General features: G+C 43.7%; 1 protein-coding gene across 8 annotated transcripts in view; it reads left to right on the top strand.

Moving 5' to 3' along the window:
* The window catches only part of Yap1 (Yes associated protein 1), a 78,176-nt gene extending 59,377 nt beyond the window's left edge, over window positions 1-18,799 (top strand). For 2 of the 8 annotated variants that reach the window (XM_031345931.1, XM_031345932.1), the window contains exons 5-9: window positions 733-932; window positions 3,621-3,668; window positions 14,341-14,471; window positions 16,287-16,399; window positions 17,957-18,799. In XM_031345931.1, coding sequence (XP_031201791.1) covers window positions 733-932; window positions 3,621-3,668; window positions 14,341-14,471; window positions 16,287-16,399; window positions 17,957-18,192 — 728 coding nt within the window. In that variant the 3' untranslated portion in view covers window positions 18,193-18,799. The remainder of the gene's footprint in view (window positions 1-732; window positions 933-3,620; window positions 3,669-14,340; window positions 14,472-16,286; window positions 16,400-17,956) is intronic. The other 6 variants (XM_031345934.1, XM_031345935.1, XM_031345936.1 and 3 more) reach the window with 3 other exon arrangements.
* The last annotated feature ends 120 nt before the right edge of the window (window positions 18,800-18,919 follow it).

Genomic DNA, 18,919 nt, shown 5'->3' with positions numbered 1-18,919 from the left:
TAGTGAGTGACAGGCCAGCTGTGCTATAGAATGTAATAACCCTGCCTCCAACCAAACAAAATACAACCCGGCCAAGAAAACTACAGCAAACTCAACAATGACAAAACTGCTTGCAGCTTCTCTTGGACTGGTGGACCCAGCACATTCCAGGTCACCGTAGCACATTCACTTTATGGAAATACATTAATAGTCAGGGTTGGTTATTGTTGGTTGAGTTCTCCTCAGAAAGTGATCTTGGAGCTATTGGTTCAATTCATATCCTTTGTTTTAATGATTGTGGCTTGGTTGTGAGGGCATGCCTCCCCACAGGTTCTATGTGAATGTCTCTTTGTGAACTCTAGATTATGCAACCCACCAGCTTCTGGGAGATTCTCCTGCTTCTGCCTTCTATCTCACAGCAGGAGTGCTGGGATTATACATATGGGCCATTGAATTCTGCTTCTATGTGGCCTCCATGGATAAACTCATGATATAGGGCTTAGGTGGCTAGTACCTTTACCCACTGAGCATCTTGCAGGCCTTTTAACTCTATTTGTACAGCTTGCCACTTTGATTCCTTTTCTCTGATGCTACACAAGTTCCGTTTGCCTTAGGGATCTGTAACAGTTTTGGCAGCCATGAGTTACAGCTATCACACTTGGCTTTTCAGGGATTTCTAGCTGGCCATCTATCCCCTTGCATGCTGGAGTTATCCATTTCTAGTCTTTCAGGGCAGTCTTTGTTTCATTTCAGCCATGAACCAGAGGATCACTCAGAGTGCTCCAGTGAAGCAGCCCCCACCCTTGGCTCCCCAGAGCCCACAGGGAGGCGGAGGCGTCCTGGGTGGAGGCAGTTCCAACCAGCAGCAGCAGATACAGCTGCAGCAGTTACAGATGGAGAAGGAGAGACTGCGGTTGAAACAGCAGGAATTATTTCGGCAGGTGAGACCACAGGTTAGAGTGCAGCCTTTGTCTTCTGGGCTTTCCCTCCTACAAGTCTGTGTTTCTCATTTCAGCTTCAGTCAACTGCCAAGGAATGTTGGATTTGTGAAAGTAGGCTTTGTCTGCCTGTCTTTGTCCCATTTCTTGACTGGCCTTGGGTCACATGCATTATAATTCATGGTCCTACATCATAAAGAGCTATATCTATTAGCTAAAGTGGTGATGTACAGCTCTCCTCTCATCCAGAACTTGGGAGGCCATTGCAAAAAGATCAGGAGCTCACGACCAGCCTGATCTACATGAGACCCTGTTTCAAAAAGAAAAAAGAAAAGTCCCTGGGCAGTTGTCGCTGTAGTTGAGAAGAAATGCTTCTTCCTAGGTACCGGTGGGTTACAGACATTGTTCTGAGAGCTTCAGAAGTGGAGGAGCTCTGGGCCATCCCCTGGAGATGGATGAATTATTTGTAGAGTATACTGTGGGACATTTGCTTTTTTTTAAGATTTTATTTTTATTTATTTTATGTGTATGAGTACATCATAGCTATACAGATGGCCATGAGCCATTATGTGTGTGGCTGCTGGGAATTGAGCTCAGGACCTCTGCCAGCCCCGCTCGCTCCAGCCCTGCTGGCTCCAGCCCCGCTCGCTCTGGTGTAATTCACTGTAGCTATCTTCAGACAAACCAGAAGATCTCATGAACAGGTGGTTGTGAGCCACCATGTGGTTGCTGGGATCCGAACTCTAGACTTTCGGAAGAGCAGTCAGGGCTCTTACCCGATGAGCCAGCCCGTGTGACATTTTCTTTAATGACAAATGCTTCAGTATTACTAAGTCAAAGAATTTCATTTAAAGCATAATACAGATTATCCCCAAGTTTATAAGACCCCACATCTTAGATTTGTCTGGTGTGTTTTCTCACGTTGAGGGGCAGGAGAACCTGACAGTGAAGAGCTTGAGACCAGTTCCCTCAAAAAACATTGTTGTCATCAGGCTGCAGAAGAAGAAATGACCCCAAGACAGGTTTGGGGCTGAAGTGAAGTCTAGTGAAAGAGCATTTGCCTAGCATGTGTGTGGCCCTGGGTTCAGGAAATCCCTAGCCCCACCCAATTATTTTGTTTATCTTACTTCAAGTGTTTAAGATATTGTTATGTATGATAGTAAGGAGTTGGTTAAGCAGTAGCTCTTTCCTAATGTGTATAGAGAACTGTTGGAGTGAATGGCACTGTAACACAGTGGTCAGGAGTGTACAAAAGGAGCGGACCCGGGAAATACAATCTCCCTTCTTCAGAGACTCTACTTTTGTTTGCTTGTAAAATAACAAAGTTTCTCTTTTATCCTCACTCCCTAAGGTGTTTACCAACACAAAATAGTTTCTATACTTCCTAAATTGCCTTTTGTAAAATCAGAGCTACTGTGAATATTTAAAATGTTTTACATTACATTTATGTTCCTAGAATGTTGACCTTAAAGATAGATTTACTTAAGCCATGGATCTCAGACAGACTCCTACTTAAGCTCTTGGTGCTCATTTTTAACTGTCCCTGTAATCCAGGTGTACTGGCAAGGTTAGTGCCAGCAGGCGGTGAGAGAATTGTCTTGAAAGACATTTGTAAAAGATGCTCAGGAAAGCACACTCCTCCGACCCGCACTGCAGCAGGAAGTATAGAAAGCACTAAGAGCAGGTAGCATCTCAGGAGTGCAGTGTAAGCCGGGCAGTGTGGTGCACGCCTTTAATCCCAGCACTTGGGAGAAGGAGACAGGTGGATTTCTGAGTTCAGGGCCAGCCTAGTCTACAGAGTGAGTTCCAGGTCAGCCAGGGCTATACAGAGAAACCCTGTCTTGGAAAAAAAAAAAAAAAAAGAGTGCAGTATGTGGCAATTAGAAGAAATAGAAATAATAAAGCCTGGTTCATTGTCTTTATTCTGTTGTGACCATGTGACTGATGGTGGGCATACAATCAAGTTGTAATTTCATATGCATGTGGGCTACCAAAATCAAGATTATTATGAGTAAGAAACTCACTTAGTTTATAGCATCCTCTCCTTTTTAACCTAGAGGTGCACCTCTGTCACTGTGTTACGTCAGTCAGCCAGAGTTTCTTGGGCCAATTCTGCTTCTTGTAAAGGTCTTCCTTCCAAAGAAGCTTTCTGGCTGTTCTTGGTGGTGGGTCCTGAACAGAGTGGCCTTCCTTCTTTAGAGGTGTCCTCTGCTACTTCTTCTCTGCCGCCTACTGTGTCGTCTCACCCAGTGTTGAAGGGTCAGACCTCCTCTGTTCTGATGCTAATGGACTGCATTTTATTTAGAACTGTTTGTTTAGCAATCTATAAATTGAGTACATCCTAAGGTCTCTGGCTTCCTGTGAACCTCTTCCATCCACAGCTGTGTCTTATCACTGAAACATTGAAAATGATTTCTACCCGCTACATCTAACACGGAAACAAAGAGCCTACCTGACTGTTACTAAGTCTGCCTTTGTCTTGGTGCCAAGTCTTGCTGTCTATCCTCAGCGCTGCTGGACTGTGAGGGGCAGTGTGTTCTGTGGCGCCTTCACTGGCTCCTCTCCTTCTCAGCCTGCTGTTTCTTGGGTAGCTTGGGAATTCTGTGCTATGGTGAGATGTCTGGATACAATTTATAAGTCAGCCTACACAGCCAAACCATGTGGCTTAAAGTAATTTTTATCCGTCTTATTTTTTACTCTTAGGCAATACGGAATATCAATCCCAGCACAGCAAATGCTCCAAAATGTCAGGTAGGCTCTTATATGATGTTTTAGCATTGGGGAAAGAGATAACTAAATTAGGAAAGAGAGACACGGTGTTCCTGGCCCTGTTCTCATTGGAAATGAGCCAGAATGGACGTGTTTGAGTCATCTTTCTCCCAAGACACTTGGCATTACTTTTCCAGGGGACTGACGACTATCTGGTCCACCGTGCTGATCCTCCCAGGATGTGTGGCATTTGAGATTCTCAGAACTTCCTATTCCATACACAGTGTGTCACAGTGGTCATTTTGCCAGCCTCCAAATGTGTGTGATTTTTGTTCAAGCAGCTTAAAATAGATTTTTGTTTCTCACTCTCTTTAAAAAAGTTTTTAAAGAGTCAGTGAATTGAGCCATAGCAAAGAAAGTAGTTAGTTTATGTAGTTGCAGGCTGTTTTTGGAAATCCTGATGAATATGTTATTCTCAGTAGCCCTTCTGAAGGTGGGCATTGTAAATGCCTCCAGTTAACCACTTGGTGTTTCAGTTCTCCTTGGTGACACACTGGTCACAAAAGCACCAGATACTGTGGCTGTTCTCCTGTCTAAGCTGTGTGAGTAGTAGCAGTCTAGGTACCATTGTGGATCCAGCATGTTTCTACTCTAGAAGACTCAAAAGAAATTAGGAGTTGAAGAGAGTCTGTGTGCCTCTCTTAGATGAGCAGAAGCAGCCATAAAACACTCTCCCTTTCCTCCCTTTGCCCCACCCCTTCCATGGCATCACTGTATTATGTAATCCAGGCTGGCTTCAGTTTTTTCTATAGCTGTCCTGCCTCAGCCTCCCGAGTGCTAAGATTGCTGTCGCGTCAGCAGCCAAACTCACACTCTTTGTAACTCCTCTGGGCTAAGTGGAAGGAGCACATGCTGTTAGGTTGGCCAGTGGGATTACTTGGTGATAAAGTCAGATGCCATCCTTACTAAGAAAATAAACTGTATTTTTTCTTTCTTCAATTTTTGGGTTAGGCTGGTTTTAAACTCACAGATCTGCCTGCCTCAGCTTCCATGCCCTGGGATTAAAGGCAGCTGGCCTGAACTCTGTTTTCTTTATCTCATAATGCCTTCATTTAACCAAAACACCAAGTAAGGGAGTGTAAACACAAGAGCAAAGCAGTCATTCCCAAGGCGAGGGACACACTATGTACATCTGCCTGCAAAACTCGGCATAGCACTGGATCTTACAAACGAAGACAATCTTTTCTTCTGTTTCTCTAAAGGAGTGATTTCTATTAGTGATTCTCACTGAAGTAACTCCTTAGATTTGCATTCAGATCATAAGTCCTGTAAGTCAGAAATAAATGCAGAGGTTCTCGTTCTTGCTCATATCTGAAACCCAAATCTAGTGAATATAGATGCCTCCAGGTCTTCCTTTCACACTTGAATAGAAAATCTTTATGTACTGTTTTGTTTTGAAGAAAAGATTTCTCCAAATATATAGGCCAGGGTGGCCTTGAACTCTGATGGATCCCCTGCATCAGCTTCCCAGGTCCAGATTACAGATGTGTAACTTGGCACCTGGCTTGGCTAGGGGCTCAAGTCAGTGATCGTGTGTGTGTGTGTGTGTGTGTGTGTGTGTGTGTACACGTGAGATGTAAACAGTAAAAGTTTTAAGGTGTTTTAAGTGGAGTAGATGCTTTAGATTTGTATAGTCTAGATCAAAAATATTTGAGAGATAAATTTTGAAAATGCCACTACACATGTTAAAGATTTAAAATACCAGTTTTTGTGGGTTTGGTTGTATAGATTCATGGTCCCTGTACTTGGGAGGTGAGTGCTGGAGAGTGAAGACTTCAGAGCCTACTTTGGCTGCATAGCCAGTTTCAGACTGGCCTGGACTTACATGAGACCCTTTCTAAAACGAAATTAGTTGTCAGCATAGGATTGATGGTTATGAAGCTGTCAGCCTGTATATTTGACTGTGATGGCAGACTCTAACATTGAAGCTTCAGGGTATTTTTCTCTCTCATTCTACATCTATTCTCTGAGACCTTAAGACATTGTATATGGAGAGAAAAGTAACATTTCTCATATCATAGAGGGTACAGCTATTACTTCTATAACAAAAGCCGGAACAGTAGTTTTTCCAGTGTATTTAATCTGTTTTTTTATTACCCAAAAGCCTTCAAAAATGGTAGTTCAAAGATGCAGCAAAAGCAGTTTGATACTACAGTTTAATGAGCAGTAGAGCCAGTGTTGGCACACATCTAGCAGAACCCCAGCAGGGCCGATGAGCTCACACTTTTGGGCAATGGGGCATAGAGACTTTTCCTTGACAAGGAAAGAGAAAAGGCAATGTTGCTGGACCTCATGGTTTGTTCTTCAGGAGAATGATTTCATTTCCTCTGACTCTACTTGGAGAAAAGGAATTTTCAATCTGGCTTGCCTTTGAAGGGAAAGAGAGTTCATGAGGAAGACAGGCAGGAGAGTGTCAGAAAGAGACATGGCTTATGAGGGCTTCCTCCATCCTCCTCTTCAGATCACTCAGCTTGTCAAAGCACCATGGTATGGTGTCGAGGAAGAGTTTGGTTCAGTGGTGGGCAGCAGATGTTTGTTTATCAGGGTTTCTCTGGGTAGCCCTGGCTATCCTAGAACTCCACTTGCCTCTGACTCCCAAGTGCTGGGATTAAAGCATAACACGTGGCAGGGAAGATGGTGAGGGGCTTCTCACGTGGCACCAGAGAGTCAAGTTGGCCACACAGTGCTCAACAGTCTAAGCAGACATGGGAAGGGTTCAAGGCATGCAGACTTTGTGCAGACTTCATAGTTGTTGCTTTTTCACTTCTCCAGTAGAAAAATGCATCTTACTCATTGCCATCGCACCATATATGTAGATGTCAGCAGCTCCAGACTCCCGAGTGTACATTGGCTTTACTTACTTACTTAGACAGGGTCGTGGCTGTGTAGCTCTGACTGTCTTGGAACTTGCTACTTAGACCAGGGTGGCCTTGAACTCCTGGCAGGCTTCAAGATCTCTCTCCTGAGTTACTGGATTACCAGTGTGTACAAGCACTGTCAGCATTTTTAAATAACTATAGTCAAAAAAATTTTAGCACTTTTAATGAGGCTAACAAATCTGGGTGTATTCTGGGATCCTATAGCATGTGCATACTTATGTCCCTGTGGGTTAATGAAAATCTCAAGCATGGGGTGTGAATCATGTCAAGAGAAGAAAGACCTTTCAAGGTATTTTTAGATCTTCATAACTAAATATTGAACTTGTCACCATAATTTGTTATAGTGTGTTTATAGGATTAAGGGGAACTGTTATGTAGAGCTTAAATTTTCATTTCTATAACCTAGAAGAAGGCATAGCTGTGTAAACACCCCTGCTCTGAGTGTGAGTACCCACTGCTTGTGGCATATCTAGGTCTCACAAGGCAGTCCCGCACACTCCAGCTCTGTCACGGGTCTTCCAGAAGACACATTTTGAGGAAATGATTATCTTTCTGGGTACACTTTGCACTCTTTATCTGCTGAAAATGGGTTGCTGAGTGTCTGGGGTCTCTCCCCGCTGTAAGGCTCCCTGGCTCGTGCTTCATGATCAGTAACTCCTCTATTTGGCAAGCTGCTCTTCATCGAAATCCTTGCTGGTCCCCTCTCCTCCCAATTAGGGCTTTCTGTTCGCTCTAAGGCCAGGTCTCATTCAGGAGTGTCCTTCCTCATCAGAATAGCTGAAATACCCGAGACAAGACAATCATATAAATGTCTTATCTCAGATTTAGTAGGTGGTCAAAAGTCAGTTTCAATTTTCATAGAAATGACAGTGTCAGTGTTTTGTGGCTGGGTGAAACAGTTCTCCTTATTCTTGGCACAGGTCAGGGTGCCTCGGGAGTTACTCTGTAATTGAGTGATAGCATTGGAAGATTTGGCTAGCTACACATTAACACTTGGTAGAAAAAAGGTTCAGCTGCCCTATATTTTTAACCAAACAACTTAAGCAAAATCAAATCACTGTTTAGAACCATGTAAAAACAATTGCCAAAGACATTTCTTTCTTGTGAATTTAGTAACAGCAAAGAATTTGTCATCCCCCAACTCAAAACTGTCTTCCAAGTTAACAGACATCAGAAATTGTAATTTGCAATTCTTTTAACACTTTTTTCAACATTATCTCTTTTCTCTTGTAAGTCCTAATTTTTCATAAATCTTAGATTTATTTAACTGGTTTGTCTTGAATCTCGGTAAGTTCAGGGCCAGCCTGGTGTACATGGTGAATTCCAAGCCATCCAGAGCTACGTAGTGAGACAAAGGGGTTACAGAGTAGTTAGCCTTGCATCCTGTACACCACTAATAGTTTGCTTCTTTGTTTTATTAACTAAAATTGTCTCTTGAGGAAGTGATGCCATAAAGAGCTTTTAAGTTCTGAATTAAAAAAGACCAAACTCTAGAAATCTGTCAGAAACAGCCCAATTTAATGTGTTTATTTTAGAAATAATGAAGAACTCTGTGACTTAAGGTGAGTTGGAAAATGAGACAGATAAGACCCCGGTCTGTCTTGGTTTGGTTTTTGAAGCAGGGTTGGTCTTGAACTCACTATGTAGATAGAACAGACTGGCCTTGAACTTGGAACACACACTGTACTCCCACTCCTACCTTGAGCAATGACAGCTTATGCTGTCTTTAGAATTGTTGGTCCAGGCTGCTATCACCAAGACAGACTGTTTATTAGAATATGTATTTTTGGAGTTAACTTTTCATTTCCTACATTTAGATTTCCCGTTCACAAAGGTAGCCCTCCATGAGCAGGTGATTGTCAATGCCCATGCCTGTATCCTAAAGCACATGTTTGCAGCATAGCTCGGTACTGCCAAAGGCAGTACAGACTGGCTTGTCTGTGCCCTCGGTTGGCTACCCTTAATATTTGCATGTGCAGCAAATAGGATTCAGTAAAATTAAACCTGTTTGTTGTTGGCTTCAAGAAATTGTCAAAAGCTAGAGCAGTGATTAGTTGATGAGTGTTTTTCACATAAATGATGGGGGGAAGAGTAAGGGGGTCATTTTGTCTATGAGTTTTTGCATAAATAATGCAGTCTCCCTGGCTTTTGGGGGGGGGGGTCATGTTTTGTTTTGTTTTCTGTGGTCCAACCTGGCCTTGAACTAGAAGCAGTCCTCAACCCCCCACTACTAATTCCTGCCCACTCTTTCTTAATCATGTCTTGGACATTCATTGAATCTGAAAACAACTTCTCTTCCTATATAAATCGACCTGCATACATGTGAGCACCATTACGTGCACCCCTTGTCCCCTGTGTCAGATGTCACTTCTCAGAGCCAAGGTGCTGCAGGGTTTCCTTTCCTGTTTCTTTGTGTGCACGTGTTTTCAGTAAACAGCCTTGTAAAATGGCATGTGACAGTCACAATAAACAGAAAGCATTCTATATGTTGTCAGTGCCTTTGAGAAGGCGTTGGGCAGCTCTTAATACATGAGTGGGAGATTGGGGGTGCACCTAGTCAGATACTGAAGGAGGACGAACGTGACAGTAGAGCCGACTTCAAAAGATCCCGTGTAAGCTGTCCTATCGAAACCATTGTTGCTGGAGATGTAACTTCAGTGGAGCAACGTGTGCCTCTCTCCAGTTTGGTCCTCAGCACAGAAACACATCTATTGTCCTTTAACTGGGTCAGTGTGGAGTGGCTATTACAACTTAAGCCTGGGACATAATTGGATGGTCTACAGAAATTATTTCATCCGAAGCATTAGATGTTGCAAGTTGCTCTGTCTCCAAGGATCTTGGGATTATTTCATCTTGAACACAGTGCCTAAAATTAGACTACTGAGCTAAAAATACAAGTTTGTCAAACTTCCCTTTTCCCAAAGGTAGTTGGAAAAGTTTGAAAGTCTTTCAAAAATGGGGACGTAAGCAAAGTCCAAGAAGTTTGGCCAGAGTCAGGTCAGGCTTCTGCCCCGTGTCAGAGGTCAAATAGTTCTTCTACTAGAGTATTTGACTTTTTCTAAAGCAAGTGAGTATTTTTAGTGCATTTTTTCTTTTGTAATAATTCAAACATGCAGTAGCTTTTCCCAGTGAGCCTGTAAATCTCAGCTAATCTGGGACATGTTTAGAGTCCTGCCTTGTGAGTAAAGTCAGTGGTCCCAGCCTGATCTAGAGGGAGCTTTCCATGGTGGTACATAAGGAAGATGGATCTGCCTGCTTTCCAGGATGAAGTTGAGTTTCCTGCCCCTGGCTTCAGTGCCATTTTTCACAGTGCGTGACCCACAAGTGTGAGGTGCTGGACTTGATCCTCAGTACAGCCTGGAAATAAAGGAAGACAGTTGGTCTGTGGCTCCATATTAAATATGATGTCATCTTTTAAAAATGAAAGATAAACACAGTGCCAACAGTCAGAAGTTAAGGGGACGGAGTTTAGGCTAGTTCTAGGGTTTGTGTTTGACTGTTTGAACAAGGCTGTTATAGCCCAGCCTTTAGGACTGGAAAGCCTTTGCTTCAACCTTCCAGGTGCTGGAATTACAGGTATGTGTGCACCATCACTGCACCTGGTCTATATAGGGGTGTGTGATTGTATACACCAAATAAAAAGGGTACAAGCCATGTGTGTTTGTTCACACAAAACTTGATTTAACTAAATTGTGTTAAGGGAATGGGAGAAAGCACAGAGCCTTCTTTTCTGAGGACAGGAGAGAGACTAGCAGCAGGAGAAAATAGGGCTGGTTCTATGTTCAGAACACATGACAGAACTGTGTGTGCAGTTAGAAGGCATGGACCTGCCAGGTGGTACTGGAGCATGCCTTTAATACCAGTACTCAAGAGGCAGGTGAGTTTTAGGCTAGCCTGGTCTACAGTGTGAGTTCCAGCACAGCTGGAGTAGGGGTGGGCAAGGGCTGAAATCAAAAGAAGGCCTGGGTCTGCCTGAGTCAAAGCTAAGAGTGAATGAACAAGAAGTAGATGTCTCCATTTGAACTCTCAAAGCTGTTTAAGGTACCGCTCAGTCAGTTCTATTTTACAGGCTTCAGAATTTGGCCAGATAATCTTGCCTTGAGTATAATGCTTATATCATCTGTGTGTGTATAGGATGGATGTCTTTGTGGTCATGGTTTCCTGCAAATCGTTGCTAGCCCTGTCACCCAGAGTACTGTCACTTGTTCTTATTGATTCTCTCAAGGTCAGGGTAGCTGGATTTTGATCATGGTGTAGCTGGATTTTGATCATGGCTCAGGGACCCTTCTGGAGGCTCCTTGGGTGACTAGGAATGAACAGCTGCCTTCACATCCCTAAGTTGTCTTTCTTGGTGAATCTAGACTGCTGGATCTGCAGCATCTGCTGGTGAGAGAAACTGAGTTGTTAAATGAGTCGGGAAGTGGGGGCTCAGCTATTAGCAGCACTAGCTGCAATTAGAGAGAACCTGGATTTCCCAGGATCCATATAGGAGAGCACAGCTGTCCATAACTTTAGTTCTAGAGGGTCCTACACCCTTAAACATACAAGGAAAACACCAGTGCACATGAAATAAAAAGAAATTAAAAAGGGAAACCAATAAAAGCAGATGAGCAACAGAATTCAAAGCAGCAAAACCACAGAGGCTTTGAGACAGGATTTCTCTGTGTAGCTCTGGCTGGCCTGGAACTTACTCTGTAGACCAGGCTGGCCTGGAACTCAAAAGATCTACCAGTCTGCCTCTGCCTCTGCCTCTGCTGAGTGCTGAATTAAAAGTAAAAGTGTTGGCCACAACCAACAGGGGACTGCTATCAGTTTTAACCCATTCAGTAATCTTGGAAAAGTACAATCTTCAAAAGAGCCAAGATAAAATATTGTTAAAATATTATGAAAATTCAGCACACTACAGTTATTTCTATTAACTGTTTTTCAGCTATGGGCATGCTGCTGTTGACTGAACAGAATTCAAAACCAGCAGGCAAAAATATGCCTCTCTGATAAATGCATCTGAGTGCTGGGGTACGGGTAGTGACGGTTCTGATAAAATGCATCTTGAGGTGCTGGGGTACGGGTAGTGGCAGTACTTGCCTAGCACATCACAGAACCTGGGCTTGTTCAGTTTCATAGTGAATACTATGGATTATTCAGTGTTCCTACTGTTTGATTCAATAAAACAGTCTCTTCGCTCTGTCCTCACAGAACATAGGTTAATACAGTATGCTAAGCACCACAAGCTTGCTATGTTCAGGGTTTCAAAGACGTGTCCTGCAAAATTCAGTCTCAGTGAAGCTGGGATTATTGTAGGAGTTACACGGGAAAAACATTGCCTTTTCTGAGCCCTAATAATAGAAAGAAAAAAGATGTGGCAAGAAGAAGCCACACATGGGAAAGCGCAGTTTTGAGAAACTGCAGGAATGCTCCACCATGAGAGTCACGTCTTACCTTTCAGGGCGATGCAATCAGTGAGAGAATTCTGTCAGACAGAAATGGGGCTTCACTGAAACCACTACAGAAAGTGTTGGCCTTTGAGCAGAGCAGGAAGAGGCTACAGAGGCAGCCAGAAGATCTAAGCCTGGGCCTGATAATATCATTGTTCTTGTTGAAATGGAAAAGTAGTAGATACAGGCTTGATCCCATAGAGAATACACAGACAGACACTGAAAAAGACAGACAGACTTACACGCACACGCACACGCACACACACCACCTAGAAAGGTACAGGGCCTATTAATAAGTCATGAGCTTATAGAGAGAGGACAAAAAAACCAAGAAAGGCTAGAGCAGTAAGAGCCTGGAGGGTGAAGGGTTAAGTGGGAGGTGCCACCAAGAACTGGTTTCCCCAAGCCATAAATGGAAAAAACAGTTCTGAGAAAGTGCAGGAGTGTACAATACTTACACATAGCCAGGCAGTGGTGCTCACCTTTAAACCCAGCACTTGAGGCAGGTGGATCTCTTAGTTCAAGGCCAGCCTCATCTACAGAGTGAGTTTCGGGATAATCTGGTCTGGATGAAATGTTTAATATATGAAACAGTGGGTTGTATTATATTTCATACATGTTGGCCATCATGTGCTTTCCTCATATGGACCTCACACGCATCCTCTTCATCTCTCCTTGTTGGTCTTCCCCACCAAATAAACCTGCCTTTCATTTTCATGCCTCTGTGGGTGTATATACTTCATTTTTTAGTTAGGATTTTCAGTAGGAGAAACCATATGATACTTCTTGTCTGAGTTTGGCTTACTTTGCACTCTATGTTCACCCCCATTTCCATGAGTTCTCTTTTATATTTCATATCACATTTTCTTGAACTGCACATCTGTTGCCAGGCCTCTAGACCATTTTGCCTCAGAACCTTAGCTGTTGTGAGTAAAGCAACATTAAACATAGATGTACAAGTGTCTCAAGGAATTAAATTCCTTCTGGTGTATACCCAGGAGTGGTTCTCTGGTCTGATGGCCTTGTTTCCAGTGTGCCTTTGTTTTGTACTAATTTACTTGTCCTCTAGCAGCACACAAGGTTTCCTTCCCCCCCACCCCACCCCCCATCTTTACAGCATTTGTTGTTGGTTTTCTTGATAGCAATGTGGACTAGTTTGATCCTGCCTTTCCCTAATGGTTGAGGAGTGTTACGGAAATACGAGTTACAGAAATACTGATTAAAAACCAGCTACAACGAATACTGTCATTGTCCATTCATAATTGAAGAAAATTTAAAATTGGAGTTTGAATCAAAAATTTAAGATCTTTCCCTCCAACATCCCCACACAAGTTTACAAACCTGAATACTCAGTGCACCTCTAGGTAAGGAGCTTCAGTGTGAAGTGAAGAATGTTAGGCCAGAGGGTGTAAGTAAACCTAAACAGAAAGTAGAGCTTAAAGAGAGGAGACACCATAGCAGTGCTGTGTAGAATAAGAGGTGTCGCCGGCTTGGGCCCTGAGTAAGGATGTAGCTGGAGGGGCTGGAGGAAGCTGTGCCTTAAAGGCAGCCTCGCGTCTGGGAAACTGCAGAGACCTGGCAGCATGCCTTATGGCAGATTCCATGTTGCAAGTCAGTTAACAAGTGGGAGAGAGGGACCTTTGCACAAGCAGGGGTGACATCTGCTCAGGAGACAAATCCATGAATTATAGGGTAGGGTGGTGAAGGCACTGGTGAGAGACCGTGATCCAATGTCTGGCGCATCTCCAAGGCCCATCAGCCGGTGGCAGATTGCCAGGTAGGATTCTGTTGAACATTGTTTGATCCCTGAAGAAATGTTACCCCAAACTCACAGTCCCCAGAGGAGAGAACACAGCTCTATTTAGTTCTGGGAGGAAGTCCCTAAGAGGGTGAGGCTTGGTGCGAGCAGTGGGGGTGAGGGGGTGGGGTTGGGGGACTGGTGTCTGACAACAAATCACACATGTTCTTTTCCATTCTGTTTTCACTGCTGGCCCCAAACCCTCAGAGCCGGTAAGTAATGACGAAATCTAAGAATTGCCATTTAAAGCCCGACTGTCCCAAGGGAAGATTTGGGGGTCTTTGTAAGTAAAGAAAAGTAGGATGGAATAGTTAATTATGCATGTTTGGGGGTCAGTGTCTGCAGCTTACTTTCTTTCTGATCACTTGAAGTGCATAGAAGAATTTGGTTATTCTAATTAGAAAGTGTCAAAAATAAATGTTAATGTTTTACCCTTTTTGTGTCTATTTACCCCTTTTGTGGTATTGTATCTCTTTTAAATCTAACAATAAATTTGTTAATCAGTAGACTAATTCTCTTTTACATTTGTTTGTTTGCTTAAGGAATTAGCTCTCCGCAGCCAGTTGCCCACACTGGAGCAGGACGGAGGGACTCAGAATGCAGTGTCTTCACCCGGGATGGCTCAGGAATTGAGGACAATGACAACCAATAGTTCAGATCCCTTTCTTAACAGGTTAGTGAGAATGCTGGCCGATGTCTGGAAAGGACCCTTACTTTGTTGTTCTGTTTTGAGATTTATGGCTATGGAGAACATCTGTGTGGGCCAAAACCCATAGCTGTCAACCGTCTCTACAGATGGCTAGCACAGTCAACACTGAAGATTAAAGGGGCTGTATCAGTAGCTGTTCAGGCTTGTACAGGGATCTGGGTCAAAGCCCCAACATGCTTACTTCTGCCCACACTCTATGCTAAAGTTCCTTAAAATTAGGCTTGAAGGACAGAGTGGATGCCTTTCTGTAAAAGCAAGCAGGCAGCATCTTACCTCCAAGGATGTTAGTGAAGGATGGGGGAGTAGTATGTCCCACTCAATATTTTAAAACAACATTAGTGACCCTTCTTCACTCCCTTGGCTACTGCAGCCGCAGCTCAGGGGTGTGGTTCCATGGTGTACATGTTTATATTTTCTAAACATCTTAGCCCCTTATCCCCTGAGCTGCTCTGGTGCTTGCCAGCTTATCCTAGATGCTCAGGGGTGAGGGAGCAGCATTGATTAGTTGGGATTCAGTGGAGAGCAATCTTAGCCAAGAAAACAATAAGAACTTACCTGTGCATCACAGTGGGCTCCTCTGGGCCTTCTCTGGGACTCTGGGGGGCGGGGGGTGTCTAAAGTCACCTGCTTAGCAGCAGGCGCAAGTATCTGTTGTGTGTCCCTATGTGGGAACAGCGTCCCTGCCATTCTTGGTAGAAGCTAACAGGCATCATGGATATTCATGGCTGTGTTATATACCAACAGTCTCAGGCAAGTTTGTTTCTTGGATTTATATAAGACTGCTGAATTTTTCGGAGTCCTTGGCATAAAGCAGTGGTTGTCATGTATAGTGAGGGAGAATACGGCCAAATGCATCCAACAGTTAGTTAATTAGGGAGAAGATTGGATTCAAACATATTTGTATTGCTGGGCTGGCATCTGGTAGGGGTTTTGTTTTGTTTTGTTTTGTTTTGTTTTTTTAAACAAACATTTTAAATGTCCATCATGTGAGAGAGCCAGTCTACATTTGTGGTCAGAAGCCAGTAAGGGTAGCGATTGCCCTTGGGGTTGGGATTATTGGTTTGTTGGTTTGCTTTAGTGTTAGTAGAATTCAGTTGATAGCAGCTATTTTCAGCCATAACTTAGGAAAAAGTATTCTCTTCAGGAAGCTTCAAGGCTGTTTTCTGCTGCTCTTGAATCAATCTTGAGACTTTGCATTCAGCCTTAAGTGAAGGTACATGTTGTCTCCTGTCTCCTGAAGGCTCTCTGCTTTGCCTCCCTTCTTCCCTGAAGCTTGGGCCTTGTAACTGTGCTGAGGTGGCTGGGTGTTTCCCCTTCCCCAACAGGAGCAAGAAGATGCGGGAATCTTATCTTCAGTGACTCAACTATTTTGACAGAAAGGCATCCTGGCTCTTTATTTGGGCTTGGCTATCCATGGCTTAACTTTTGTGCCTCAGGAGCTGGAAATGGAGCATGAGCCTAATGCAGGTTTGACCCCTCGGCTTACGGACTTGAGACCTTGGAGACCCCAAGCTTCAAAATAGTTAATAGGACTTGTCACTTTTTGTCTCTCAGTTACCACCAAGCTCAGAACCTTCAGATAGCTTTGTCTTTAGCAGCTGCCACTTTAGTTAGGATCAGTGTGTCTGTCCTAGTCCAGGGCAGAGGCTGTTGGGCTCTGCAGAGGCACTACAAGGCAAGGATTGTTCACTATTCCTCTGAGAATCATTGTCATGCTTAACACATGTGTTACCCTGAGTTGATTGAATTTTTCTGTGTGTCTTCTCAATATTTTCATAGTGGCACCTATCACTCTAGAGATGAGAGCACAGACAGCGGCCTCAGCATGAGCAGCTACAGCATCCCGCGGACCCCGGATGACTTCCTGAACAGTGTGGATGAAATGGATACAGGTAAATATTGATTCCCTTTCACCTGCAGGTGGTCACTTGTATTTCTCCGCCCTCCTTCTTAGATAGGGTCACAGTGTAGCTAGCCCAGGCTGGCCTGCAACTTAGAGGCTCTTGAGTACTGGGATTCAGGCACAAGCTGACACACTGGGTTTTCCTTTCTTTTTGAGATAAGGTTTTGTGCCAGGTGACTGTCTCGAAAAACCAAAAAAAAAAAAAAAAAAAGAGAGAGATAAGGTTTTGCCCTGTGGCTCACACTGACCTCATGACCCTCTGGTTCGGCTTCTACAGTGCTGAGATTTCAGACATTCACCACCATGCCCATGTTTGAGCCTGTTTTGTATTGTTTTTTGTTTGTTTGTGTTGTCGTCGTCGTTGTTGTTGTTGTTGTTGTACAGGGTTTCTCTGTATAGCCCTGGCTGTCCTGGAACTCACTCTATAGACCAGGCTGACCTCGAACTCAGAAATCCACCTGCCTCTGCCTCCCAAGCACTGGGATTAAAGGCGTGCACCACCACTGCCCGGCTAAGCCTGTTTTATTTTAACTTGTTAATTGGGCCTATTAGAACTCTCTTGTTTTAGATCTGTGCTCTTAATTTTTAATAACTTTTTGTGACCCACTGTTTATCTCTTTACTCTGAATACTCTGGGTTCAGCTGAGTTGCTTAAGGTATTACAGGGCTAGGAAACCATTTTGGGAGGAGGGGGCTTAGACTTTATAGTTGAAATAGTTGCATAGGTATTGAGGAATGAAGATCTCCGTGCCTTGGGACTGGGAGAGCACAGGACACTGATACATTTTCTCCAGTGTCACAAGTCTTTCATGCCTGCCTTTATTTGACACGTGAAGGTGAGATTCTGAGAATTTGTCCCCTGCTTCCTCTTGAGTTCACCTAGATCAGAAATCCTGTTTAGGAGCCACTTGGGCCTACCTCATGCCTAGCCCTATCCTGGCCCCTCTCACCAACTCTTGTGTCTCACCTCTCCAGTCTCCTTGTAGCACTTTGAAAGGCTGTTTGTTTTTCTGAATATAAGTTCTGACAAAGCTTCAAGGAGGAGTGCTAATATCATAGATAAATAAAAGTTACCCTGGGCAATAAGTGCAAGAAATTTAGAAAGAAGTCTGGGGAGGTCACACGTCTTAAAGGACTCCTAGGAATGCTGTTCCTCTGTTGCCTATGTGAGTCTGCAGTGCTTAATGTTAGTGTCTCGGAGTATAATTTAAGATAAAAGATGATCCGTCTTGACATGCTAATTATCTAGAAATGGGGTGCATTTCTAGGAGAAAGAAAAGTCGTGGTTGTCATTTCTCACTGCTGCATATAGAATTCCAAAGGAGTTTCAGCTCTTCACAGCCTATCAGTAACACTTTGTAGCAAGCAGCCAGGCTGTATGTTTATATTGCATGTCTGAGAAGTGGTGTTGCTACCAAGTGGTCTCTGTGTGTGGTTTTCTAAAGTAGACAGACACTGTGTGCTTCTGTTTCCCATAGCTGTGTGCTCACACAGGCAGCTCTGATGCTTCTCACAAAACATTTTGTTCATCCCTCCCCAAAACTAGGAGACACCATCAGCCAAAGCACCCTGCCATCACAGCAGAGCCGCTTCCCCGATTACCTGGAAGCCCTCCCTGGGACAAATGTGGACCTTGGCACACTGGAAGGAGATGCAATGAACATAGAAGGGGAGGAGCTGATGCCCAGTCTGCAGGAAGCGCTGAGTTCTGAAATCTTGGACGTGGAGTCTGTGTTGGCTGCCACCAAGCTAGATAAAGAAAGCTTTCTCACGTGGTTATAGAGCTGCAGGGAGCCACTCTCTGAGTCTGTGAAGGATCCACAGAGCCTAAGATGTGCACGCCTGAAATTCAAATAAGTCAGTGGGGGATTCTCTGGCTAACACAGAAAACAGATGAACCAGTGTCCAGCAGGGATCATCCATCCTTGTTCCGCTCTTCTCTGCCCGTCACTGCTCTTACGTTGCTGACCTCTTCATGGCCGGCCCTAAAAGAACCAGAACCACAAACAGAACCCTTTGTTAACTTTGCTATGATAACTACCATTCTCTGGGATTGCTGGGGGATAGCCTGCTGGATAGTGGATGTTTTGCCTTTTGTCCAGTGGTCTTTTCACCCATCGTTTTAAATGAACACACAGACTGGGAACTGAAATGCTTTAGAGCATTTGTTCAAGAGGTGGTTTCTTCAGCTGCCTTTGGCCCTTGGGTCCAACAAGCCAGAAGCATTGCGTCTGATCTCACAGAAGATGGAGAAGACCCATGCTGCCAACTGACGGACTTTCCATTTCTTTTAGTGATACCGTTAGGCACATAGTGACCTGGATTTGATCTTAGAAGCTTATGAGGCATGAAGCAGTTTCCATAGAAATATATTAATTATTACCACATACTCTAGATTAGGTTTGAATGGATATTTTCTGTGGGTGTTTTGGTTTTTCTTTCCTTGTTTTTTTTTTGTTTTGTTTTGTTTTTTTTGTTTTGTTTTTTTGGTTTTTTTTGTTTTTTTTTT

The sequence above is a fragment of the Mastomys coucha genome, unplaced genomic scaffold, assembly GCF_008632895.1.
Source record: "Mastomys coucha isolate ucsf_1 unplaced genomic scaffold, UCSF_Mcou_1 pScaffold23, whole genome shotgun sequence".
NCBI lineage: Eukaryota > Metazoa > Chordata > Mammalia > Rodentia > Muridae > Mastomys > Mastomys coucha.
Note: the sequence above shows the minus strand (reverse complement) of the source record. Positions and strands in the feature narration are given on the sequence as shown.